At 46.9% G+C, this 27609-nt stretch overlaps 1 protein-coding gene across 1 annotated transcript in view; it reads right to left on the bottom strand.

The window, feature by feature from the left end:
• The window catches only part of Tg (thyroglobulin), a 176477-nt gene that overhangs the window by 128818 nt on the left and 20050 nt on the right, over positions 1–27609 (bottom strand). The window contains exons 12-24 of the mRNA XM_087898830.1: positions 26469–26606; positions 26027–26104; positions 25373–25485; positions 22740–22842; positions 21681–21881; positions 20193–20402; positions 18849–19003; positions 18495–18651; positions 16491–16706; positions 10675–10824; positions 7882–8052; positions 4217–4333; positions 1871–1986 (exon numbers count right to left, since the gene is read on the bottom strand). Of these exons, the coding sequence (XP_087754956.1) occupies positions 1871–1986; positions 4217–4333; positions 7882–8052; positions 10675–10824; positions 16491–16706; positions 18495–18651; positions 18849–19003; positions 20193–20402; positions 21681–21881; positions 22740–22842; positions 25373–25485; positions 26027–26104; positions 26469–26606 (1925 nt within the window). The remainder of the gene's footprint in view (positions 1–1870; positions 1987–4216; positions 4334–7881; positions 8053–10674; positions 10825–16490; positions 16707–18494; positions 18652–18848; positions 19004–20192; positions 20403–21680; positions 21882–22739; positions 22843–25372; positions 25486–26026; positions 26105–26468; positions 26607–27609) is intronic.

The raw sequence follows: 27609 nt of genomic DNA, 5'->3' as shown, positions 1-27609 counted from the left end.
TTTCCAGTGAGATGGGCAGTGGGTGGAGAGAGGAGAGGGGAGGAACCTTCTCAGAGGAGGCCTGGCAGGTGCACAGTCTGTCCACAGACAGGTTCTGAAGCTTGGGAAGGTGAGTCAGACTACAGTGCACCTGCCATTCTTGGTCACCTATGATCTTTTTCCTGATTGGCTTTCAACGGTTCTGTGGGTGGGGCAAAGCTGATCACACTCATCAGTGGTTTGTTTCCAGGATTTTGCCAACCATGGAGTTTCCCATGAGGGCTCTTTAGGGCAGAGACTAAAGTACAGGCTACTTGAAGGCACTGTCTCTTCATGCTTTCTTTACAGAAGAGACCAAGGCCTGAGGAGGGAAGGTAGAGCCATGGAAGGTGTAGAACAAAGGGGTGGTGAAGACCTGAAAGGGATTGAGGTAGAGACCCAGCATGGTGAGAGCCTTCCTTATCCTTTCTGGTTTTACCTGCCTAGGCAGGAGTCAAGATGATCGTCTGGACTTGCGAGGCTGAACCTCTGCACTATGGTTCCCAAATCTGAAATGAGTTGGAGTTGCAGAGCCAGGGAGGCTCTGAGAGCAGCTAGGAATGGGGTTCTAACCCTTAAGGAGATGGACCAATCAGATGTAACTAACATCCAAGCCCCACTCCTGCCTTAGGACAGCACTGAGCGCCCAGGGCCCTGGGGGGGAACCTTAATAATGTTCCAGGCAGGGCTTCCAGCGATACTTTCTGCTGGCCCAGCTAGAGATTGGGGAGGGGAATAACACTGACAGCAGCAATATCCATCATAGCAAAGCTCACAGCAGAAATTGTCCTGTGTGGCACCTGGAAGCCTTCCTCCATCTTCACAACCCTGCTGTGATGTGGGTATATAGTCATTTATTACTGGGGGCACAATATCTGAAGGATCTAGAGACTAAATAGCAGAAAACAAGCGGGAAGGGGGCTTATATTTCAATCTGAGTCCCGCCAGCATTTCATTTACATCAAACAAACTGCTAAAACTCCGGGGGGAGGGGGGAGAGCCCTCTCCAGGCACCTGGCGGGGCATCATGCGGGAACATTCTGACTCATGTACACTCCACAGGCACATGCCGTATCCAGGGCTGGTGATGCTTTAAGGCGACCATGCACCTGGGTGTCCTAAACTGAAAGCACTTGAAGTGGGTCATACATACCAATGCTGTGGCCTGGCTTCCACACTAAAAAGATGCAGACATGCAAAATGCATGAGGGAGTCGGGGAAGAAAAGAAGACTAATTGTGTCCACATACACACAAGCTAAAAAAGGATTACAATATGTAGACATTTTCTAAGAGGACCCGGGAAATCTGGATAGTAAAGTGGAGACTTGCAACATCGGGCATTTAGGACGACAGGTCCTGGGACTTGATCTTGGCTGGATGTCCTTCTACCCTAATGCAACAGTACAACCTAAAACTTCTCATCTTCCAATAGCTTCCATTTGTAGAAACAGCAGCCTCATGTAGGCCTGATGGATGTCTAACCTTTTCATATTTCCAAAGCACGGTCACAATTGACTTCCACAATGGAAGCACTGCTGGTGTCCAGAGCTCAGGAGTCAGATATTTAGGGCTCTGGACAATAACCCCTTAGCATGAGGACCTAAGCTGCCTAATGAGGTAAGCAATGGCAGAGAATGAGGGCTCTTCACACTGAGGTGCTGTCCTGATTGGTCAGATGCTGTTCTATTCCTGCTGTTACTTCCTTAGTCTCTCTAGCCCAGGACAGCTACAATTCCCGAACTGACCACTTTGACAGTCTTGAGGCACAGGGGCCACCTGATTGCCTCCGCGGGAACACGAGAGCATGTTCAGCACAGAGGAAAAGGAGTACAGCTGCCTGCGGCAACTTACCTGATCAGAAGTCACGCAGGCAAAGTTGTTTCTTGTCCAAGAATAAAAGTCACACACAACCTCTGGCCCCGTTGTGGACACCGTGAGGAAGCTGCAGGCCTCATCGTCTGCACAATCTATAAGAACCATGGGAGAGTAACCTCTGGACTCTCAGCTGATACTGAGGATGGACAGTCCCACACCCTGTTCTCAGTCTCATCTCCTGCACATATCCCCACTATCCAAACACACACACACACACACACACACAAACACACACATACATACACATACACACACACACATACACGCACACATACACACACACACACACACACACACACACACAGAGTATCCAAACACAAATACTCACATTGTACCCAAATACACATGGAATACATAAACACACACACACACACACACACACACACACACACACACAAACACATTAAAGGAATATCTATATCTATATATGGTTTTGCATGTTGACCCACATGAATTGGGCAGTAGAAAGCAAATAGAGTCTTTCAACCAATAAATATCCTGCTCCATCAGAACTCAAGAAAAATGGCTCACTTTAGCCCACATGCCCCCAGCCCTAAAGGCCACCTGCCCTTTAACCAAATTAACTTGATTTTCACTGCAAGAAAAACCCTATTTCAGACTTAGCCACAAAGACAGTCAAGGCAACGAGTGTTTCATATCAGTATCAGAACAATCAGGTTAATTTGTGCTGACCTAGACTCAGCCCTGCCACCATGTCCCAAGCACACGATGTACCCAGGGACATCGTACACGATGTACATCGTACACGATGTACAACCCACATCTTCACTTTCTTTACCTCCTTTCTGTTCCATTCTCAATAGTACATTCAATACATGGCTTTCTTACAACTTCCTTTTTCTTATCAACAGTGGTACCCATCCTTCTCACTGCCTCCGCCATTTCATGTTCCTATCTCTTAAATGGCTATATGACCTTCTGCAACAGCCTCTTGATGCTTATTATGGGACTAATTATATCTCCTATTCCTGTGTTCAAGTCCTAACTATCAGTCCATTAGATATGACTATAATTTATTTAGATGTGGGCTCTATAAAGCAGTAATAATGTGAACTGAGGTCATAATCTATGTCCTAATAAGGAGAAGAGAGGAGGACACAGATACACAGGGGAAAGCATGTAAAGATGAAGCAGGAAGATGGCCATTGAGAAACTGAGAACAGACCAAGGCTGCCAACCCCTTGCTCTCGGGTCTGCAGCATCTAGAGCCGTGGGAAATGACTTTTCTTGTTGAAAATATCCAAACCCCACTGATCTGCAGGTGCTGGCTGCCTCAGAGTAAGACAGCCTGCTCTCACATCTCTATCAGACCCTGTCTTGCCAGACCTTCCCGACAAGGTCGTCTCACTCTAACTTCTGCCTATTGCTGTCTCCTTACTTTAAGCACTGGGTTTTACCCTCTTGGATAAAATGTTTCCTGGTGCTACCAAAGGACCTTGTCCTCTCTGCTAACATCGCTCTGTATAATTCTACACCTCCTTTGTATTTGCCTGCTGCCTTGTCTTTCCAAACCAAGTTGTGTTACAGTGCAATGGTGCACGTGGGAGCCTGTGCAATACTCCGCAGGGACAAGTGACCCTCCAAGGTACCTACGAAGTCTGTTGTCCTGGTGTTGCCTCCTCATGTCTGCACAACTTTTCCTTTGGCACTGTCTATCCAGTCCCCACACACCATTGTTCTACACACCATTGTTAGGCCCCTAGTTCCTGCTTTTGTGTTGTGGTCACAATACAAACAAGAGCAAAGACTGACCTAAACAGAGATGTTATCCAAAGTAGAATTCTTGTCCAGAGTGCCATTGGAAGAGCTATGTGGCCATGGCCACAATTGCAACTTATCTGCTATTGGAAGAGGTGTGGGGCCACGGCCACAGTTGTAAAATATCTGCTAGCCTGGGTCTGAACTTAAGACTTGCCCCTTGCTAACTTCATGCCATTGAGTGAACTACTGACACCCCCAACACCTTCTTCTCACCTGTGCCTTGGATCACTATGGGGTGGTTGTAGCGTGGCTAGACGCCCCTGTAGAGAGGCATGTTCAGTGACCAGAAGTTGCTTCTCCTACCTCTCAGAACAGATTACATAGGTACATGGTGATACACAGGAGGGTACGTTTCTATTTTCCAACGTTCAGTGCAACTCGTGGCAGTTAGTAGATACGAGATAAACCTCAGAGAAGTTAGGAATTGCACAGACATTTGATAAATCAAGTTGCTTATGTTTTTGACTAATTAAATTTGTCATCCCATTGAATAATGTGGTTTGCCCTGTCTCTCCATGTGTGCATTTCCTCATGGCTTACCTGCCAAGCACTGTACCAGTGGGGAGTCAGCACCAGGGACTTTGGATTTGACTATCACAGGGGAATTGGCATCAAAGATCACCTTCGATTCTGGAACTTTCTCAAATTTCTGCATCACTGGAAATGAAACAGACCCGTGAGACCCAAGTCTGAAGTGTGTTGAGGACATTTTGCACATAACTATTAGGTCAGGCTAGAGGGTCCTGCTAAGATCAGGGTGTCACTGAACCCATTCTCACCCTTGATCACATACCTGTCTAACACGGAGCAATTGCCACAGAAAGGAGCGCAAGCCTGCTGCCTCGCTCCCAATTCTCAGCAGTATAGCTCTCTGGCCTCCTTCTCCCACCCTATTCCCGGGAAGGAAAGAGATCATCTCACATTATAGTAGACCTTTCATCTCATCTCTTCTCATTGCTAACTGATTTTTTTTCCTGTCTAAGCATCTCTTTCCCTGTCTTCGAATGCTAATTATACTGCATGGTGATTACACTGAAATTGTCCTTCCCCCAAAATAATCTGAATTCTTTCTGAAGTGAGGTAAGCTATTTTTACAGGCCGAATCAAACATGTGCACATGAGGTTTGGCAGATTTGGAGACGAGTCACGTGGCTCCTGCATTTTTCAGACTGTATTTTCTTAAGTGATAGGTTGTCATCTGTGTATCTAGCTACCGTCAACACACTTGAGATCCATTTGGCGGGACTCACAGAGCCACCTGCTCAGGGAACTAGACAAGCGGGGAGGAACAACAGACAAGTTTCAGCAGCTTTGTGACTTGAAATACATTCCTCACAAAGGGTGAAAGGAGAGTAACAGTCAAGGAAAGAGAAGCGTCTTCCAAACCACAAAAACTCCAGTGTGCCTGTACTGCAGGCCTCTATCAAAACACACAAATGTTATGTATAATCAATCCTCTTAGCACATCCAGTCATCATTACAGACGTGGATGCAGGTGCTCATTATTATATATACTCAATCCATTATAAACAAGTCTTGCTTCTACATTGTTCTGCGTAGGTCAATACATCTCCGTCTTTAATGAGGAAGCAGAAAAGAATCTAAGTAGATGAAACATTAAGTCGTCTTTTTCTCAGCTTTCATATGCAGAGCATAGAAATGCTTTAGTGGTAATACATAAACAGCAGGCTTTAAACTCCAGTGCTTTGAGGTTGAAAAGTCATCTGTGGAACTGTCATCTAGGTGAACAAAAAAGGACTGATTCAAAGAGGCAAGGATGAGAACAGGAATAGCAGGCGGCAAGCGGTGTTTGCATGTGTATAGTACACACTTCTATGAAAAATTTTAAAAATTAAGAAATAAAACATTCTCTAAGTTTACAAAGTGACCCGTCTGCACTCATCACTGAAGTTGCCAGGTTCATAAACTCAGCCCACATAACCCCCCCTCTCTTATTATTTTCCCATTCCGTATTACTTTGTATATACTCTAGAAGTGCCCGTCTAGCAAATACCACAGACGGCTCATTCCAGTGTCACCAAGGACACTTTGAGGTAGACTACCTGTCCATGTTTTAGATTAAACTAGACTTGACAGGTCTTTCAGTTTCTAATGAAGTCTACTAAAAGTGCAGCCCTTTTATCTCTCTGCTTAGAGATTCTACATAAACAGTTCCCGGTAGTGGAGTTCTTCTCAGTCCTGGGTGCTATGAAGAAGTTCATTACCAGCAGAGCAGAGGGGCTAGTGGAAATTAACGTTGATGTTCGCATGTTCTCTTTGTATACTTGCTATGAATCAAAGCAGAGTTTTAGAATATTGCAAAGAAAGCCTAAATATTAATGTTAAAATAGCATATGTCTAGCCATGACCCTTGTACAGTAAATCATGGTTATGTATGTGCCCCCTGTCCTCCAGGTAAAGGGAATGCACTAATCATAGCTGAACCATTGCAAGCTGGTACGATGACAGAGTCCCTTGTTCCATGAGTAGATGGGTAGTTGGGTGAATGAATAGCTGGATGGCTGGATAAACACAGGGACACGTATGTGATTAGCAATGTAACTCCCACCTTTGTAAGCCAGGAGAGTGTGTTACAATTGTATAATTTCAATACCAGGGAGATATCTCTGTTTAGATATATGGTATAGTGCACGAAAGCACAGCATGGGTCAATGAGCAGAATTAAGAACCTGGATCTAGGGCTGCAGAGATGGCTCAGTGGTCAAGAGTACTGGCTACTATTCCAGAGGTCCTGTGTTCAATCCCAGCAACCATGTGGTAGCTCACAACCATCCGCAATGAGGTCTGATACCCTATTCTGGCATGCAGGTAGACATGCAGTCAGAACACTGTATACATAATAAATAAATAAGTTGAAAAAAATAAAAGAGCCTGATTTAAAGTTAAAGAGAAGATAAACTTGAACTATTTCCCCTGAGTAAGTCAAAGCAATGTGGGGAGTATGGGAGTACATTGACCAAGTATCCACAGAGAAAGGAAAGGGAACCTCAGGACTCCGTGGCTGTAGGCACTGAAGACATAGAGACAGCAGGCCACAAGCCACACCATAGTAGCTCTGGAGCCAAATTTCTGCTCACATCCCAGTGCAATCATTCCTCACTAGCTCTGTGACCTCAGGCACACTTTCAGCTTCTGGGAGTCCCAATTTCTTGGTTATATGAATTCAATAAAACAGCATGAAAGAAATGGTTTATGAGTTACAAAGTTTGTCCTCTGTGAAGACTCCTGAGAGTTTGCAAAAGTGGCCACAAGAACTCAAACCATAAGGGACTCTCCTTTCTGGCAGACAGATCTGTAGGGCATGGTTTTGAAGAAGTTCTGCTAAGAGGAGCAATTCATCTATTCTGCCATCAAGCACGTATCGCTCTGAAATAAATCAAGACATCAGAGTGAGCTGTAGGCCCAAAAGGCACATACTTCACTGAGACTGGGCCACAGAAACGAGGGGCCATATTGTAACCTCACTTTGCCCTGATGGGTGCATAGCCACAGAGACATTCAAGAGACACTATGTGAGGAGAATTGTCTCTCAAAATAAACACGCTGTGACCATCATAGCGAAATCACTGGGCTGAACCAGAGGATAAGGAGGAGGGCATGGCAAGCCTGGAGTATGTGAAGATGACACCGCAGATCTGGACAGAGGGTAGCTCCACACAGAGACACTGGGAGAGGCTGGGGAGGCTGAGCTCTAACGCCTGGGTATTCTCTGGGGGGAAACGCCTCCAATGTGAGACTGCACTTTCCTCCCCAAAAGTTTGGGATGTGGAGAAAGGACACACTGACACCCTCAAAGAGCTATTCCTTTGTTGGAGGAAGTGTGTGCCTGTGGGTGCTGGCTTTGAGGTTTCCTATGCTCACTATACCAGCCAATGTCACAGGCCAGTTCCTGTTCTCTATGAGTCAAGATGTAAGAAATCTCAGCTCCTGCTTCAGCATCATGACTGCCTACACACTGCCATGCTCTCCGCCATGATGATAATGGACTAAACCTTGGAGACTATAAGCTGCCATCTTACTTAAGTGTTTTCCTTATAAGAATTGCTGTGGTTATGATGTCTCTTCACAACAACAGAAGCGCTAACTAAGACAAAGACAAATGTCATCTGTGTGTAATGCCCTTTTTCCAGGTCCCTGAAGACCCTGATCCCAGCAACCACAGTGGATACATAACCAGTACATACGTAGACACTGGGAATCCGAGAGCCCGGCCTCTGTCTGCAACCACTGTAGCCTCTGCCCTTCTCTGTCCACGCAGAAGGCTGCGCCACTCTCCCTGTCCCTCTGGCTGGCTTGGTACAGGCCATCCTGGTCACACTGTAGGCCAGCCTCATTCCTCTGACAGTCAGTGACACCTGGAACAATAGGTGAACACAGTAATGAGTAGGAGGACTGTGTGGTCTGTTCCTTCTCTTCCAACTTCAAGGACCACTGGCCTGTGGTGATGTCAAAGTCATGGGTAAGCCAGACATTCTAGCTGAAATCTCTTTGTGTGCCCATCCTCAGCAAAGCATACCACCGAGGCGCTATGTCCACTCCACAGAGCACCCTTCACATGTGCTGCAAAGCCCATATTTTGGAATCTAATCTTCAGTGGATTGTAGTAGGAGGTGGGGCCGTAGGAAAGTGATTTTTGACATGAGGACAGTGCTCTCAGACACTAGGGATTGGTGCCCTTACAAAAGAGGACAATGGAGTGCCAAGCACTTTCTGCCATATAAAGACATCCAGAAAGCCAGTGTCTGTGGTATTTTCAGTAGACACTGAACCTGATAGCAACTCGATTTGGGGCTTCCAGACTCCAGAATAGGGAAAAACAAAGTTCTGTTGCCTGTAAAATTCACCCAGCTTATAGCTGTTTGACATAGCTGCCTAGAGAGACAGCAGCATCCCCAGACCCACAACTTGGTCTTGTCCGATGCTACTATTCATTCTGCAATTGACACCTCTCCTTCAGAGTGGTAAGCTTGGTCGGTGTTTCTATTACCCTGTGAAAAGGTGGTTAATGACTTCTTGCATTCCACTTGATGGAAGCTCTGTGAGGCCAGAATCTGCAGCTGACTGCATTTCCTGTTGTCTAAAATTTACAACTCCCCTCCACATCCATGAATGTAAGGATGAAGCTCAGGGACGGAACTATCCCTGTGTTCAAGTTAACACCTCTTTCTGGAAGTCCTTTCTCCACCTGCCCAGTAGTATTCAGATCAGTCAATTCACTAACACTGCTCTGGATTCAGGAAGATAAATGAGGAAGGTTCATGACAGAGCCCAATCCTCTACAGCTACACAGAAATGTCACTGCAGCACCAAGATCAATGCACAGCATCTATATCAGTGTGCGTGTGGTGGGGGGGGGGGAGGGAGGTGTTATCACACATCAAATTCCTCCTCACTGTTTGCTATGAGCTTGACATTGTGTCTGCCCCAAATCGTGTGCTGAATCCACAATCTTTCGCGATAGAATTCGAGGGTAGCACCTCTGGGATGCAGTTCCAGGAGGATACGGTCAGTTTAGAAGACAATGCATTGTGTTTAAGCAACAAGAAAGGCTGGAGGTCTTGGTCTCTGTGCATACGGCACACAAAGGCCTCATGGAATAAGCACCTAGAGAAACCCAAGCTTGACACCCCTATTCCTCCCACCCCACAGCCCCACCTCTAACCCTCTATCCTGCCATGTTGACACACCGATCCTGCACCCTGAGAAAGCCCAGTGCCTATCACTCTAACCACTCTGCATCAGGTGGTATACCAGGAATATGGCACCAGTGACCTGTCTCATAGAGGACAGATTGACACTCAGAAGACAGCTGCCTGACTCAAGCCACCTTGCTGGCGAGGGGAGGGAGGGACCAAGGTGGATCTCATTGTTCTGCTTCCTCCACTTCTGATTTGTCTCCTTCACAGTGAGGGGCAGGGCCTGACACAGATGCCCTTTTAAGAAAGTTCTGCTGTGGCACAGGGACTGCATGCCAGGCCACCTCCACTAGGAGTCAATGTTTAAGGGGAAATGGTACTCTGATGTCAAGGACATCATGCTGAGGAGTTTGCTCTAGGGGTCGGTAGATTCCTGCCTACAAAATCCCTCTTGTTTTGAGTCTGTCAGCATTACCATCCTATTAGCATGGCCCTTCTTTCTAAGGAAACTTATCAGAGAAGGTGGTTTCATCTCCTTCGATCACTTTCTAAAACGTACTGGAAAATATTCACGCTGTAAGCAATAACAATTTGCTTCATGCTGACATAATTGCAGACTCTCATCAACATGGTCATTACAAAGCATGGGTCCTTTCCCAAGAATACCCAGGTGGTTTTTAGTAGTCATTTGACACTCTGGAAGTTTCATAACACATAGGAAGACCAAGTATGTGGGAAACTGGCAAGCATAAGGCCAGAAAAGACCGAACATAAGTTACACAGTGGTTATGTGTCTGGGTGGGAAAACTTTCTTCGGGATCTAATAAAGTCGATTTACAAAACAAGAAGTTTCAGAATCAGGCAAAACTAAGCTTAATGATCAGCTGAGTTAGTTGGGTGAATTTGACTAAGTAAATCCTCATCTTATTTGTAAAAAGTGGGCTACACTATCTTCCTGGGAGAGGTGTTGGGGTGACTGAACGAGACTTTGCAGGTAACATGATTAGGCTGGAGCCTGGCAGGAGACTGGCATTAACAGAAGTTGGTTTTTTATTACCCAGTGGTTCTCAACAGTTGAGAGCTTTGTTGTGCACCATCACCCAACCCCCGTGCTACCCAAGAGACTCTTGGCAATTCTTCCCGTCAAGTTTGCTCGTCATAACTTGGGGGAAGAGGCCGCTGTTGTTATCTATCAGATGTGGGATACTGATGCTATTCAACCTCTTACCACTGTGGGTCATTTCTGGGATGCAGAGAGATCTCCAGTACTGACACTGAGCAGATGTATTGCAGCCTACTATGTGGAAAGGTTTTTCCTTCATAGTGCCCGGAATAACTTACAAAGAGTCTTGCTGTAAGCTCCAGGAGCAATGGTCGTTCTGCCTCTTGGGCATGGGGTGCAGGCTGAGCTGCCTGCTTGTTCTTGGTATGTGCCAGCAGGACAGAGAGTACAGTGACCATCCTGAGAGAAGCTTCCTTCAGGGCACTTCACTAAGGGCACAAACATAGAAGACATCAGAGTGAGAACTTACTTTATGGTCACAGGCAGGGCTTGTAGTACATATAGAATCCTATATTTCTATATGTCCAGGATTTCAATGGGGCAATTAATGAGAAGCAGGGAGCCTTGGGATCAAAAGCTAAGGAGACAGCTATGAAGACAGGCAGGCCTTTTTCTCCATAAACTATGGACTTGCAGGAGGTGTAGGAATTCAGGCAAGATTTCAGACATGGGTCAAATGAAGTAGGAGACATGTCAGGGCATATTGGAGAGAAACAGCCTCTGAGAAGTTAATATTAGTGTGTGTGTGTGTGTGTGTGTGTGTGTGTGTGTGTGTGTGTTATGAAGCAAGTATTAGGCAGTGCAAACTGTAAGTGCAAAATCCCCAAGATGTAATGGCAAGAGAAAGGCCAAATCAGGTCAGCCAGGGAGCCAAAGCGGAGACTGCAAAGGAGATAAGCTTGGCAGGAAATGAATGGGAAAGATGAGGCCCAACCACAGCTTCCCAAACCTAAGGGTGTGACGGAGAGTGGAAAGAGCAGGCCGATCGGGTGAAATCCCACTTTCTGTGTAGTTCAGCATTTTTATTCTGTGTGAAATGGAGTCAACACTCTTTAGTGGGGTATAGCAGTCATGAACAGACAGTGTCTATCCTAATACCAGACTCATGTGTGCACTCAGCGAATAACAATTACTTTTACTTGTAAGAAAGTCCTTCCTTGCAGCCAGCTATGCACAAATGGTACCTTCTCAATGGGTCGATTCCAGTAATTCTTAGCAACTTAGTACCATCTCACTTGGCAGCTGTGGTTGATGTCCCTGTAGGTCAGTCACTAATAATGCAGCTCATACTGCACAAAGACGAGACTAATTGGGCACCCAGCAGACTAAAGGTGGTTCTTGCTATCAGGCCTGCTGGCTTCAGATTGACTCAGAAAGCCCAAATTCTGTGGATAAGAGCTCTTGTCAACTTGTCAGCCTGGATGCCGGTGTCTTCCTGTGGTCTCTCCCTGTTACACCGCTCAGCTTCTGGTACCTAGTGCTTTCTCTCCCTCTAACATCTTCAGCCCCTCTTCGTTTCTCTTCTCCAATATGGTGTAGGTGGGGAACCCAAAATCCCCATAGAAAAGGCAAATATCTCACAAGGCGTTAAAGTCAGATCCCTCAGGAGCTCCACTGCAGAGCAGTGCTGGAACCCGCACCCTGACCCTGATGGCTCGGTGAAGCATGGAGGACCCTTCTCTTTTCCCTCCTTTTTCAGCCTTGTATTCTCAATAGTTTGTCAAGTAGCTTCAGAAACTGAGTTTTACCCTGCGAAAGGTGGAGATGAAATCTTTCCCACCCTTGGAGCCTTCAGCATGTGTCTGGCACGCTGCTGGGCATGCTCCGTGGATTAATATATACCGCTAAGAGGTCACATCTATTCCCATCTCACAGGCAAGAAAGCTGGGCCTGGAGTGCTCAGACATCACTTCCTATAGCATTCTTCTGGAAGGCAAGAGGGGGGAGATTACAACACGTGACAGGCACAGTGCCGGCTATTTCCACGTGTTGTCTCACAGCCCTATGAGAAGGACATCTTTTCTGAATTGGCAGCAAGGTAATGAACTGGTAAAATGTAAGCACCGAGTAGTGGTGAGATGAAGCCAATGAACGTCCTAGGGGCTCCTATCCCTGGTCTGCATGCATACTTGGTGTGTCTGAGTAAACCAGAGTCTCCTCCACATCTTGGAAACTGAGTCATACTTTCCAGTCCACCCTAGCAGAGAATATCCTTCTCTGGGCACGGAGTTTCATTACTTCTTTGAGTCAGGCTCTTGATGGTGGCTTTCTCAAGTAAAGGCCCTCTGACTTCAGGACTAGAGGAAATAAAAGCTTCCTGGCCAATGCAAGTGGCCTGCCATCTTCACTTGGAGTCCTGACGAAGACAGGAAAGTGACACCTGGGGAGATAGCATCAAACCACAGGCTCCTGTCTGAGGAGTGTGCGTGCTCTTTCCCCACGTTGACTGTCCCTGATGTCAAGAGTTTTTCCACCTAAAGGGCACCGTTCATGATCATAATAGGGTGGGGCCTTGATGATTATCATCCTTTCTTCAGAAAGTGGCTCCTCTCAAGTCCACCTTGGCCCCTGCCTGCTCATTTTCCCCTTCAACTATGTCCCTCCACCAGCCAGAACTTCTGAGAGCTGTGACCGGTACTTTCCTTTATATAATACACTGTTGGATCATTTGAGTTTAGCGTTTGCAGGGCTCTGAATCACATTCTTCCTGCCAATCTTTCAGCCCTGTCAGTGACAGCTATACTTTTGAAAAGAGGAAAAACATCTCTGGGGAGAGATCATGGTCCCTCATGCAAACCCTGTCAAGGCTTTCTGGCCCTGTCACTCTTTAGCTCCAAATTCTTCTGTGGTAGTCTGCTGGTGGCCCAGACTTCTTGTCTATCCTTCTCTGTACTCTGTCTTTCTCAGTGGGTCACCTCCTGACATGTTCCCCACAGATCCCATTCTGCTACAGAAACCATGGCATTGTCTCAGAAAGTTAAGAACTTTTAGACTCATAGATTTTTTCAGTAATCCACCCAGTTTCTAGGATAGTCTTCATTTTAGTGAACCTAACACACAAAAGTACACACACACACACACACACACACACACACAACACATACACACACACTCACACTCACACCTGTACTCCCATACAGGTACCTTGCTCCCATCTGCCTATCTTAGCAGCAATCCCTGCTCACTTTTCCAGACCCCACCCAGCACCTGCTGCCCTAGTATACCCCTCTGACTGCCTTACAGGGCTCTTTATACCACAGCCTTCTGGTCCAGTTGTGTATGGTGCCATGGCCTTCGCTGCTCTGTACTTGTGATGTGCGGCTTGCACATACTATATTTTTAAAGCCTAGATGGGTGGATGACAGATGGATGAAATGGGGCAAGGGAGGAAAGGAAGAAGGAAGAAGCCACAACATAGCACTTTGGGGGTGGGGAAGGTCCACAGGGACCTAGTTCTATAAGAAGAGTTTGTAGTAAGATAAGAAGAATTTATAGTAGATAAGTGAAAATTAATGTCACACATAAAGAGAATGGAAATCCCAACCATCTCCTGGGATCCACTTCCACAGGAGCCATAAAGATATATGGAGGCAAGAGAGTGAACTAAACATATCCTGATGAAACTACAAACAAGGCATCTTCTCCCTAGCACCATCAGTTCTCAGAATCTGAATGACCATACAGTCCACAAGGGAGGGAAGCTTCTTCTGCCCCTCAAGTCACTGCACTACCAGGGACCACTTATATCAGACCTCAGAGACAACAGATAAAAACCCTGCTTCATCTCCGTAGGACAATGCTCTGCCTTGTAGGTCCACAGCTGTGTTCCAGATGTGTTTTAGAAGAAGAGCCAAAAAGGAGAAACCTGAATCTTGGGGCCTGTGATTTCACTAGACCTCCTTTGTTGAGAAGGGAGGGGCGTGCTCACAGGGTGGAACCAAAACTCTGGAGCAGATAGAGCTGAGCTCGCATGCCTACACAGCCAGGCAATGACACAGGCACTTGCTGAGAGTTGCTCAAAGAAGGAGAGGTGTGCTTTCATCAAGGAGGTCATGATTTTCAAGGGAGGACAAGTAACCTCAGTGGTCCGCGGGATAAGAAGGTGCTGGGGTGGCCAGGACTCAAGTCCAGGTGTGTCTAAATAAAGAGTGCTGTCCTGGGAGTGTTTAGAGCTCTATGCCTTAATTTCCTCACCTCACTCGGGATAGGATGGGGGCACACCGAACCCTCCAGAAATGCCCACACATCCAAGAAGGCCATACATATACAAGAAACTCACTGGGGATCTCAGACATAATCAAAGCTGCCCACGTCTTTTTCTGCTGCTTTTGTGAACATACCCTTGACTTTTCTGTCTGAAGAGAGAGGAAAGGCTGGATGGTCAGGTGGTCAGCCCTTGTGATAGGATCTGAATGTCACCATTGATCAAACACCCCAGAGGAAAGTTGTGATTGGATTATCATCTTTCCCTTTGGTTTGTGTGTGTTATAACATGAACACAGTGTCCTTACATGTGTATAAACAGCCACACACCAACTTAATGGTGTTCATCCATGGAGCCTGGGACACTGAATATTAAAGTCTGAGAACACAGTGGCTGACATGTATGACCTGTCCTCTCTGTGACCATGTTCCTCCCACTTAGTAGATGCCACCCTCCGCTCTTCCTCCACTTCTCAGCCTCTGGTTTGGAAAGCCATTAAAAGAAAGAAAGACAGAGTATGTGTTCTGGACCAAGAGAAGGTAGGATTCCTCACCCATTGATATTGGGTTTGGTGATTTCAAGTCCCTCTTGGGAGACAGCCTGTTCGAGCTGCACATGCCCATTTAACAGAGCCTTTATTTCTGTCTCATAGGAAAAGGCCCTGCCACCCAGAACTCCTGTGAGAGAAATACTTGCAAAGTCACACTGCAGAGTGTAAAATCAGCAGTAAATAATGGCTGGAAATGGCTGGGCTCCTGTTCTCTGTGCTACGATGGGGATGTAGCTCAAACCCAGTAACTCGGCACAGGTTTCAGGACATCTATGGAACCTTTTTGTTGCAACCAAAATAAATAATGTGGGGGAAATAACAGAGAAGATCTCTCTCCAGCTTGATAAACCACTTCATCTCATTCCATGTAGGAAGAAGGCTTCCATACCATCAATAAGCCTTTCAGTCTTTGGTGATGGAACAATGATTCTATCACCCTACCCACATACGAGCACATTCCTACCCCTGGAAGCTTTATATTAAGTTATATTGCCAAAAGAAATTAAAATTAGAGAAGGAATTAAAATAAAAACAGATGAACCATTCAATCATGGAAGTGTCCTGGATTATCCAGTTGTGGGTCATTAAAATGGCTCTTAAAGCAGAAGGATGTGGCTTGGGAAGCAGAGAGGGTCAGAAAGGCACCATAGTGCTGCCCTTGACCATGAAAGAGGGATTCTGGGGCCAGAGAGTGGGCTGGCTTCGAGAAACTGGAGTCAGCCTCCTCAAGAGTCTTCAGGAGGAACACAGCCTTGAGGGTACCTCAATTCTAGCCAAGGAGACACTTGTTGCAATTCAGCCTACTGAACTATGAGATAAAACCACTGAGTCTAGCATGGTTTGTAAAGAGAGCGACAGGAAGCTGACACACGTCTGTTATCCACTTTGCAGCTGCATTCCCATGAGAGTGATCTTCAAAGATGCTCATGGCAAGAGCAAACACAGCCACGTCAACCCGTCCCTGTCTCATCTCCATGAGCAACAGAGTGGGCTGGCAAATGGCTATATAGGGGTTGAGAGGAATAGCATGTCCTAAAATAAAACCCAGATATCTTGAGCCAGGATACAGGGTAGAAGCTGACTTTCTTTTCCCAGTGATCCCAGCCCCAGGGTTCAAGCTGAGGAAGAACTAATAGAAAGGACAATGTCACACACTCGATGTTTCCTCTTGTTGAGCCTTGTGGGTGATGGTACTGAGTGATTCTCATGAAAACTGGACAGTGGAAAATGCTTCTTGACCAACGCATTGATGATCAACCCCTCTCTTCCCAGAGTTCACTGGCCTTTCCTGAAGCCTCCTGGGGTTCCATACCTCAGTCCAGAGGGAGGTGGGTACCTACCACAGCCCAGAGGGTCCTGACTGGTGCCTGAAACTCTGTAGAATCCTTCCAAGCACCCAAGCTGAGTCCTGGGAGAGGTGACAAAGCTGTCCTCATGGAGGAAGTACAAGGCAGTGTCTGCTGGGAAGGTCTTGGAGTCCAGATGAAGCTGGAACTTGCCACTTTGGATCAGATCGGCAAATCGCCCAAGAAGATCCTGGCCCACTAAAGCCCTTTCTGTAAGACACAGGCAAAGGAGGCAGAGGTCATCTCATTGTTCCCAGCAGGACCAGAGAGGATAATATGGGTGGGGCTGCCTAGAAAACCCTGGCAGAAAGACATATGGGCATCATGAATTCTCTGTTATTAGACATTATGACAGACTCATATGGGCTCAGGGGTGAGTGGCTGGCCCAAAGACACAAACTTGCAAGTCAAACCCTAATCTTAAGTCTCAGATTCTGTGGCACCAAAGTGGTCCATCTTGGCACATGATATGCTTTACCATGATCTGAAGTACACTCTTCAGCTGCTCTGCCCCTCTTCTAAGTCTCAGTGTCCACATCTGCTTGACAGACCTAGAAATGCTTCTTTAACCAGTGGGAGGTTCCCAAGGGATAACGTATATGCAAGGGCTACCCACATGAAAGACACGGTCTTCTGTTGGAAATGTGGCTTTTACTATCCTGCTAAGTTTAGAGAAGGCTATGACTTCCCAAGCAGAAAGCTTGGGAAGTGCCACGAAAGGTGCTGGGGCAGACCTCTATGTGCAGAAAACATCCATGCTAAACCTGTCCCTGGCTGTGACCTGAAGCCACAGTCATCAATGTCTGCACATTGAAGCTGGAGACGAACATCTTATAGTTTTACAACATCAAACACTCCCAGATCACCCAGGCTTTTTCAGGGGAAGGCTAATGGAAATCCTGTATTCATAATGGTAGGTAGATTTTTGCCAAGGTGGCTTCAGGAATCCAAGAGAATAATAGACTTATAGCCTGCTTCCTGGATTCTACCCCGGCCTTGTGTTTTTGACAGATCTCTCCTCATAATACAGAGGTCAAGTTGCAGCTACTCGGATAACTGGACATTGGGCCACTGAATGACAGAGAGACAGGAGTTACCCCTCACACACCAAGACTCAACTTGGAAATGTATGGATTATTGCCTACCCTACCAGCAAGCTCAGAGAAAACAGGGTGCACATTCATGATAGCACTTACATGATTCATCCTACCCTTTCTTCTTAGGTCTTTGTGATCTCTATCCATCCCTAGCATAACTGTCAGGCTTTAGGTGGGGGCAATAGGTTGAGGTGTTTTCTCAGTGAACATGGGTGGTGTGGAAGTTGTTAGCCAGTAAAGAGTCCCTCTTTCCACCTAATCTCCCCTACACTGTGCCTCGCCCCTACATTGAAGTCTCTAGCCTCTCTGTTGTTTATGATGCTATTTGTTCCTTTTGTCCAGAACTTTACTGACTTTTATATATATACTTAATATATATACTTTTATATATATACTTTTTTTCAAGTATATATGCTATTTGTTATTAACCCTTTGAGACTTTCATACAATGTAATTTGATCATACCACCCTAACTCCTTCCCCGAATTCTTCCCAGATCAACCCTACCCCCCACCCACTTCCCAAATTCCATACCTTCTGCTTTTCTAGAAATCTATTGACTACACAGTAATTATTATCCAGTAATTATTTAATAATCTATCCAATTTGTGCTGCCATGTGAGACGGTTCAGAGAGCACTTGCTGCTCTTGCAGAGGACTGGAGTTCAAATCCCAGAATTCACACTGGGTGACTCACAACTGCCTGTAACTCCAGTTCCAGGGGATCTAACTTTTATACGCTTTTAAACACACAATTAGCTGTTCCCAAGAGCTAGACACAGCTCTCCCCAAGTTGTTATGAGAAGAGATGGCACCTTTCCCAGTTTCATTGTAAGGAGGGGAGTCTGAGGCTCCACGAGGCTGCCTGGCTTCTTCAAGACAGCAGCCCAGGTGAACATACCAATGCTGTGCAAATCTGGAAGTGAGGCCGTTGAGATATCAGCAAGCTGCAATTTCCACGTGATGTTCACTCCCAAACGCTCTGCAGTCAGACACCCGACCTGAACCGAAGAGCTGTCACAGACAGTGCTGGAAGCCAGGGTCCCAAACGTATTCACCTGCATGGAGAACGACCCCTTGGTTTAGGAACAAAGAAGCTGATGCAATCAAGCATGCGTCAGGAATCGGAAGGAGCTTATGTCGTCCTGTAGTCTTCTATCACCCTGCTCCTGGGGCTTTGGGTACTGAAAACGCTCCCTGAGAGTTGAGGCTGAATTCAGCCCGAGCCCTCACTGTGGGGAAGGCTGCCACATACCCGGATCTGGCAGAAGCCACGGCTTGTCAGCTCATCCAGTATGAAGACCCGGAAGGCCTGCAGCAGGCCGGAGTAGTCAGCACTGCACATCTTGCCTGGTGGGAGCAGGAGCTGGAAGTGTGCTTGGGTTTGCATGGTCTGCCACAGCTGAGGCCCTGCAGCCAAGCACAAGAGGTCAGTGCACCGAGGTGACAGGCCTGCAGGACTCGTTCCTGTGGATTTTCCTTTGTATAAAAAGTTCCTCCTCATTTAGCACAAGCACACAAGCATTGCCTTTTCGCACTGACATCCTAAGATACCCATACGTTCTGGCACACTGTTTTAGCTGAGTCACTCAGCCTCCTCACAGCAAGCTCAGCCTCTGAATCAGGGTTCTTCATAGGGGTTATGATATTCTCCCTGAAATAATCTCTCATACGGCTTTGCAAATAAACACCACCATCCTGCTTGATCTGCAGGCTAGGGGTAGATGTTCTCTAACGCTGTTCAGTGTTCAATGAGGATTAATGTGGTCTTGATTTCAGCTGAGGTCACCCTGTTATATAATCAAGGGGACAGGCCACTTATTTGTCCAAACTACATCTTAAACTTTTTTTGGATGAGAAGCCCCTACAACCCATGGTGCTTTGCGGCTAATCCCATCCTGAACACTCTGGCTGTCAGCTAGCGCCTGGCGATGGAGGTCAACCTCAGGATATGGATCTCCAACTCAGAAGCTTCTACCCCTACCCTAGGAGGGTCATGTGTGATGTTCCAGTTCAAACTGGTCTGCTGGAGCTACTTATACCCTGGCCTTGTCAAGGCAGGCTTGGGAGGAAATCCAGGCTTCCACACTGGTATGTGTAGGTGGGTTCCCTGGGGCAGTAAGAAACTGTACAAAGGAAGAGGTCCGCATCTACTCAAGACACTGATGCTCATATGGCACAGGTCTTGGACCCCTGTCTTTCTCGGACTTCACCATAAAGGTCAAGATGGATATGGGGAGAGGTTAGGGTTTGCCATAAATTGAACAGGAAGATCAAAGTACATCGCAAAAGTCCCTAACTCTGCAGTGGGAGCATCTACCACTGAACATCTGTATCTGATCCAAGTTGCCAACAGGCAACCTAGACTAATGTTAATTCTCCCATAGAGCATTTGGCTCCAGAGAGCCACTCAGAAAACCTAATCACAGGGGCTATGGGCTTATATGCTCCTAGAAGCAGTGCTTCCTGGGGCCAGCTCTCCAGCCCTGGTGCCACCTGACTTAACATGAAAAGGCTGTGTTTGAATGGGAGAGAGGTTCCTCAGCAGTATCCCTGAGAGGGAACAGAGTGCAAGACAAATGTCCCCATTGCTACTCACGCTGGCAGGCTCGGGGTGGCGGCGGTGACACCCAGCGCTGACTCTCCAGGTCACAAATCAGTGGTCCCAGTGGGACTGCACCCTGACGGCCCTGGCGGCAGAGCAGCTGGCACCGCTGAATGGCAGTCACTCCTGCGCCAGAGGCTGTCTCACAGAGGACTACTCCATCCATCACATCTAACTCCGAGAATGGCAGCGGACACTGTGGACCTGGGAGCAGGTAGGGAGAAGAGTCATGGCTGCCTACCGGGCTGCAGCCTAGCTCCTGCCTGCTTTACTGTGTCCCTTGATTGTTTCTCAGGTCCATCCTGGCTGTACCCTGCTCTGCCAGGGCCTGGGCCTTCCCCCTCCTTCTCTGGATAAACCCACCATCTCTTGATTTCACCAGACAGTCAAAGATGAATCTTATAACAGTATCTCCAACTACTTTATAAACCCAATGAGCCACCACTCCATCCTCTTTACCTCAGGGCTCACAGACCAGTTGCTGTCCTCCCTGTTCCCCACTATAGCAGCTTGGAGCTCAAGGGGTGGCACCTGCAAGCCACTGACAGCTCCAAGTCATAGGCATGCCATGGAGCCAATGAGGTCTCTGCCTTCCCTATGTCTTCCTTGTCTGAACATGTTCCCTTAGTGAGACAACAGTCCTCTGTGTGAGCTCTTCAGCACTGTCCCCCTTCCCAAGGTCCCTCCCAGCCTCCACTGCCCAAACTGGCTATGGGCTCTTGATGCCTTGTATGCCTGCTGCCTCTTCTGTCTGCTCTCCATACTCAGTTGTAGAACATCCCGTGGGACGCTGCAGCATGGGAGAACTAGACCAGTGGAAAAGGAAAGAGGACAGGGTGGACTCGTCTTCACTTTAGTCTCCTGGCTCTGGGATCCTTCCAAAATTGTATCTACTAGACACAGTCATCAAGGCTATGGTTAAGCTCTTAGCTTTGTGGCCTTAACCAGCACATTGTTTTGTTTCCTTGTGTTTTGGTTTGGTTTGGTTTTATTTTGTATTAGACACCGTCTTGCTATGTTTACCACCTGAGAAGGTTCTCGGGCATTGCCTTTGTGGCAGGCTTTTAATAAGTATATTATAAAATATAATAATACATCTCAGTATTCTTCTATATGCTCATGAGATATTTATCTCAGTATTTGATATTCAAGTAACTTCCTGAATTACAAATAAGAACAAACAAGATGGCCCCTTGCTAGAAGTCAGAAATGTGAGTCCCCATGAGGTCCTGCAGTTTGGATGTTTCTTCTGACTGGAAACAATAGGAAAAGCCAGGCCATATTCTATTAACCACCACAATAGATTTCAGAGGCACCAGGTCCAGGCTTGAATGAGCTATGGAAGTGCCCACCAGTAACCATAGCACAGCAGTCAACTGTCTTGATATCCTACCCATTCCTATCCTAACAGCCCAGCATCTCTGAGACCCTGACCTGGCACAGCATGAGGCTCTCAGTCTACAGTCCCTCCGGCAGACTTACTCTCGCAGGCAGGCTGGGTGCCTGCCACACGGGTTCCAGGCACTTCCTCTCCATTGTCCAGGACGCACCAGCAACTGTCCTGGGCCAAGTCACACTGCACTGGAGAGAAGCCCCCGCCCTGGACCTCGCAGATTGGGGTGTAGCCAGGGCTAACTTTCTGGGTCAGGGCTCCACTCTTGAGAACATCACAGAGGCCGGGGCCTGTACAGAGGCAAGAGAAGGGAAACATGCTCTGATGTTTGCTCCCAACTTTGCCACATCACTCCCTGGTATTCCTACCACACCAGGCCAACAGCTTGCAGGGTTCCAGGGGTCTGGGCTCTATCTCTCCCATTGCCTACCATGGAGGGGCTCAGAACCTCACAGGGGTTTTCAAAGATAAGCAACTGAAGAGAAGGGTGATAGGGTACAGTATGGAGTCATGGGACAGTCTTGAGTCAACAACCAGAGAGAGACTTGTGAAATCTTCTAGGAAACTGCTAGGGGTCTCTGAGAATCTGTTGGAGAGGAGTGGGGAGGGATAGATATCTTCTAGGCAGCTGAATTACACTGAACAAAAGTTAGGAAGAAAAAGCATGCCCTCTCTTTAAGTGCTAACCACAGTTTGTGACAAGATCTCAAGCACCAGCAATGGCAGAGCAGAAGGCAAGAGGTCACACAGGAGTCTAATGTGGGAAACCTGTGCTATGCCAAAAAGCCCCAGGATGGCCTTGACAACATAAGCACTTGACACAGAGCTGCAGGGCCAGGCAGAGCGTGCAGTACCTCAGAGCTACATGACCAGTGGTCCCCAAAGTACCAGTGCCCCTGTAGGCAGGGACAGATGCTGGGTAGTGATGCTGGCTAGTGTTGCTTGGTTACAGAGCACAGCCAGCTCCTAAACACAGACTTTCCTGAGCTCTATCAAGATGAGAAGAATCCTGTCTTATAGATGAGAAAGTCAAGGGACATTTGGGTCAGGACCTGTGTCCCAGCTGTGGAGGTGGCAGAGTTGGGACTTTTTACCCAGTGCTCACCTTGGAGGCTTTAGAACAACAAGGGGAAGAGATGGTTACTCACACTGAGCACTGCCATTTGTGTTTGGTGGCATCCGTTCCCCTGAGGCTGGGTCCACACACCAAGTTCCTGTTCTTGATGTCTGCTGCCTGGCATACTGTCCTGTCTGTGATAAAGCCATAGTCATTTCAGTATATGCAAGGTTTTGCAGTTCACTTATTGGTGAGAGAAAGTCTTAGAAGAATGTCCCTTCCCAAACAACTGGTGACAGCTCCTCCGGACAAAGAAGGTTTTCCATAAGGGAGTCACTGTCCCATTCGAACTTTAGAACCATGCTCTGAATTGCTGACCACCAAACAAGAACAAGTTGTGCCATTTGAGAGCAGGGAAAGCTGAGTCTTCTTATGAGATGTGAGGCACTGGAGCGATAGCTGGATCCCATAGCTAGAGAGTAGCAGGACTGCACATGACACACTCTGGCTCCACATGGTTCAGAACTAATTCCAGAGATAACTTTTAACCTAGAACCTCAAAGAAGCCGTAAACGTCTGTAATTGGTAATACAGGTATGCTCCAAGGCAGTGACCCAAGAAGCCCTACCTCCTATTAGGGACCTTCAGACCGGACCTATCAGTGTGGACTCCTACTTTCCTGGCCTAGCCTGGGTCAATGTTCTTTCCTGACCTGATACTTTAAGTATCTAGGCCTCAGGTCTTGGTTTCCCCACCTAAAAGCCAGGAAGCTGGAGTAGTTTGATCCTCTATGTTTCTCCTCTCTTATCTCTCTCTCTCTCTCTCTCTCTCTCTCTCTCTCTCTCTCTCTGTGTGTGTGTGTGTGTGTGTGTGTGTGTGTTTGTAGATATGCATGCATGCATGAATTTTGTGTGCATGGAGGTCAAAGGCCAACCTCAGCTGTTGCTCCTCAGGTGCCAGGCACCTAGCATTATTTTGGGAGGGTTTCTCATTGGTCTGGAATTCTGCATATAGGCTAAGCTAGCTATCCAGGAACCCCAGACATCTGTCTATCTCTGTCTCCTCAATACTGGGATTATAGGTAAGACACTATGATGTTGATGTTCAGTTTTGGCTACATGGGTTCTAGGGATTCAGGTCTTCATGTGTGCAAGACAAGAACTTTAAAGACCAAGTCATCTCCTGGGGCTGCTCCCAGAGCCTTTCATTCCAGGAACTCCTTCAGCAGAAAAGCCCCCATCCCAGTTCTGCAGTGCAAAGCCCTGAGCACAGAGACATAAACTGGCAAGAAAGCATCCAGCCTTACGTGTGCTGAGGGCTGCATTTATTGACTGTCACTCATTGGTGTGGCCACTCTGCAGACAATTGTCACCCCCATTTACCCAGCAACTGCAGGAGGCTCGCAAACACCTTCCTTTCAGGTGAGTCACGGAATCCACAAGCACTCAGAAAGGTGGGGACTCTGCTGCCCCCATCATTCTAGAACCAAGAAAGGAGATCAGCTGGCATGCCTCTGGCCAGCCATCTGGTCAACCGCCAGGTAAGATTCAAACTCAAGCAAAATTCTGAGGGAAGGTTATGGGAGAACGTTAAAATTGTGAATACTGGTCTCGACTTACTGAAATCCAAACTGAGTTCAGCTGCCAGTTAGCTACCAGTCCTGGGAGGTGAAGAGAAACTGGAAATGCAGATATCAGTTGGGAAGTAAGGGTCTTGGTTGTTGCTTATGGGCATCATGAATGGCAAGAGCCCACACAGTCATGTGATCATCCGGTCACATGCCAGAATCACACTTCCTGCTTTCAGAAACTGCAGTCCCTATATTTCGTTTCTCAGGAGAACAGCTATGCTGGGGACATTGGGCAGACTTATCTCCAGGGAAGGTTATTTGTTAGCCAAACTAAAAGACTAAATCACATTGGCAATTTTCCCTACAAATCAATTACTAAGTAGACCATGTCCACGGAATGCCACAATAACCATGACATTGCTCTACATTACATGACCCCTGAAAGTCTTATATTCCCGATTTCATCTGATTTTCACAAAGCTCCTGGGAACTAAGTGGAGCAGGTGGTGAGGTCACCTGCCCTTGTATAGGGACAGGAGACAAGCACAGGGGTGCGAACTGCTTGGTAGGTATGTGGTTAGATCCTGAACACAAATTCTTTCCCTGGAGGCTTTTATGTTAGTGTTTCAATGAACTGAGTTACAGCTACCAACAGAGAACCTAGGAGTGACAAGGAATAATGTCTTCCTCTAAGGTTGGGAACCTGAGGGCCAAGCATACTGACCTGAACAAAGTGTCTTCAGAAAACATATGACAACAACTATATGTATTATATATATTTAATATATGTCATGTATTATTAAATACTATACTGTATGTTATTTTACATAATAATGTATATCTATATAATCAGTCTTTAAAGACTTTTAGAGAAGAATTTGTCTTGTAGTCTCAAGATAATCTAAGAACTAGATAATACAAGAATGTGTCCCAAGCTTATGATTAAAACAAAGCAAAACTGGACACAGAGAAGGCAACCAACCAATCCAAGGACACACAGCCAGGTCTAGAACGATCAGGACACCCGTGACTCCCTGTGAGTTTTATACTAATGAGAATGAACTAAAAATCTAGAAAATGCACTTTTAGTCAGAGCAGGTCAGTGTCAGCGAACCTTCCTAGCTTGTATTTTTCCTGAGTCCACAGAAACTCACCTGTAGGCAGGTGGGGGTGAACAGATCTCCTGGACCTGGGTTTCTTTGGGGGCCAGCCTGCTTCCATGCAGAAAGCAGCCCGTTGGCTCGGGATAACTCACAGCTTGTGGGGCCTGTGAGAGAGAGAGGCTGTGAACAAAGGGCTATAGAGCTAAGGGGTGGGTGGGTAACACCAGATAACCCCAGACTTCAGACCAGTAGAGGTGCGTTCCACAAAGCTAGAATCTCAGGATAAGCAGGCTGAAGTTCAGGGGCAGAGACACATGTGGGGTATGTTGTTGGCTTTGAGGGGTCAAGTGGGCTATTGATGCCTCAGAGGTGACCCTCTGTGGGCTGCAGAAATACATGTGAGGCAGTGACATAACCACAGTAGTTGGAGCTGCCCAGGAGCGAAGGCCCAGGGACCAAAGTCAAACCCTGTCACCATTCTTTGCTCTTCTTGGTACATCCCCAATGAGAGAACCAACAAGGATGATCCAAAGTCAACATGAGCCCTAGACCTGGGGACATAGAAAAATGTGTCTATGGTATTCTCAGAGACAGCTCTGCAGGGCTAGACCCTGGAGTTCCGCTCAGTTGTATGACCAAACTGGCTCCAGCAACATAGAGGCCATTCTAGGGGTCAGATTAAAGAATCTCATGGGCTTTACTTACACTGGGGCATCTGTGAGGAGCGTGCATTCAGTGAGGCTGGGATGAACTCTCCCTGTCCATCCACACACCAGCACTGTCCTGGAAAAAAGTCATCACCCATAAGTTCTGCAAATATGCTGGGAACTCTCCCAAGTGCCCAGTGAGTAATTTCTCTCCTTTGCCTTCATATCAACACCAGCAAGGTAGCCTGTCTGGCCTAGTCTCCTCTCCTGACATTGTCCACAGTCACAAGATTTAGTATCTAACACTCCCAGCCAATGAGCATTTCAACCCCACACTGACTGGAGATTCCTGCTATCCTTATACCTGGGAGACAGCTGGTAGTGGAGAAGCTAAGGGTTTGTCCTAGTTGCTAAAGAGGGGCCAATAATCTGGACCACTTGCCTCCTACTGTGTGGTTCTTTCCTCTAAATATTCACTTGTCCTCTCTAAGTCTCCTTACCGGTCCCAGGATGGCACTGCACAGGCTCCCAGCCTCCAAGACTATCACACTGTGGTACATAGGGCCCAAACCACAGAAGACTGGCAACTCCATCGGACTCCCCCTGGGAAGCACGGAGACGCTGATAGAAATTCAATGCTAGAGACACAGAAAGAAAAACACAAAATATGACAGCTGCCTTGTGGGCTCTGTCCTGAGATAAACCACACACACCCCTGAACAAACCCTTGCTCACATATAAGACAGCTTTCTTACAACCTGGGGAACATTTAACCAGAAATTTCACTTAGATTTTTGGACAGCCAGTAGACACTCTGCAGATCCCCCTATGAAAATAAGCCCCAGACTGCATTGGGAGGACTCTCTACAGGTCTGTGGGGTAACCTCATAGAGAGTGGTCAAGCTGGTGGGTGGCTTCGTATCCATGGCATGCACTTGACTCTAGAGAAGAGTCATGGGTGTAGTAAGATTTTCCTTTGGGCTGCCAGCTCACAAAACAAAACAAAACAAAACAAACAACAATCAAAAAAAATCCAGAGACTCTTCCTATTAATTATGAAATCTTGGCCTATAGCTTAGGGCTTGTTCCTAACTAGCTCTTATAACTTAAATTAACACATTTATATTAATCTACATTCTATCATGTGGTGTTACCTCTCTTCCAACTTGTGCTTCCTGTTTCCTCTCCATGTCCCTGCCCCCCTCCTAGAATCCTCCTCCTACTTCTCTCTGCCCTGAAATCCCAACTATCCTTCCTGCCTAGGTATTAGCCACTCAACTTTTCATTATACCAATCATAAAATATACCTTCACACAGTGTACAAATATCCCACAACACATGGTCATCCAAAGGTATGTTGTATACCAGGTGTATGTCAATGTTTTGGCATGGCCACGACATTGTCATCTACAAAGTTCAGTCTCAAGAACCATACAGTTGAGTTACAAAGACAAAATCACATATGTGTCCCATAGTGCTCTGAGTAAGCTTAAGGTTTAGTTATCCTGAGACGCATGTAGCTCACAGAGATGCATGTTGAACATGCCTAGAAAGAATTAGCTGTACCCCTTCCGTGGCCCTATGAGATACTAGCGTATCATCTGACCAGTGGCAAAACTGAGGTAGACAGATAGCTACTTA

The sequence above is a fragment of the Myodes glareolus genome, chromosome 19 (assembly GCF_982192425.1).
Source record: "Myodes glareolus chromosome 19, mMyoGla1.1, whole genome shotgun sequence".
In the NCBI taxonomy this organism is placed as follows: Eukaryota; Metazoa; Chordata; class Mammalia; order Rodentia; family Cricetidae; genus Myodes; species Myodes glareolus.
Note: the sequence above shows the minus strand (reverse complement) of the source record. Positions and strands in the feature narration are given on the sequence as shown.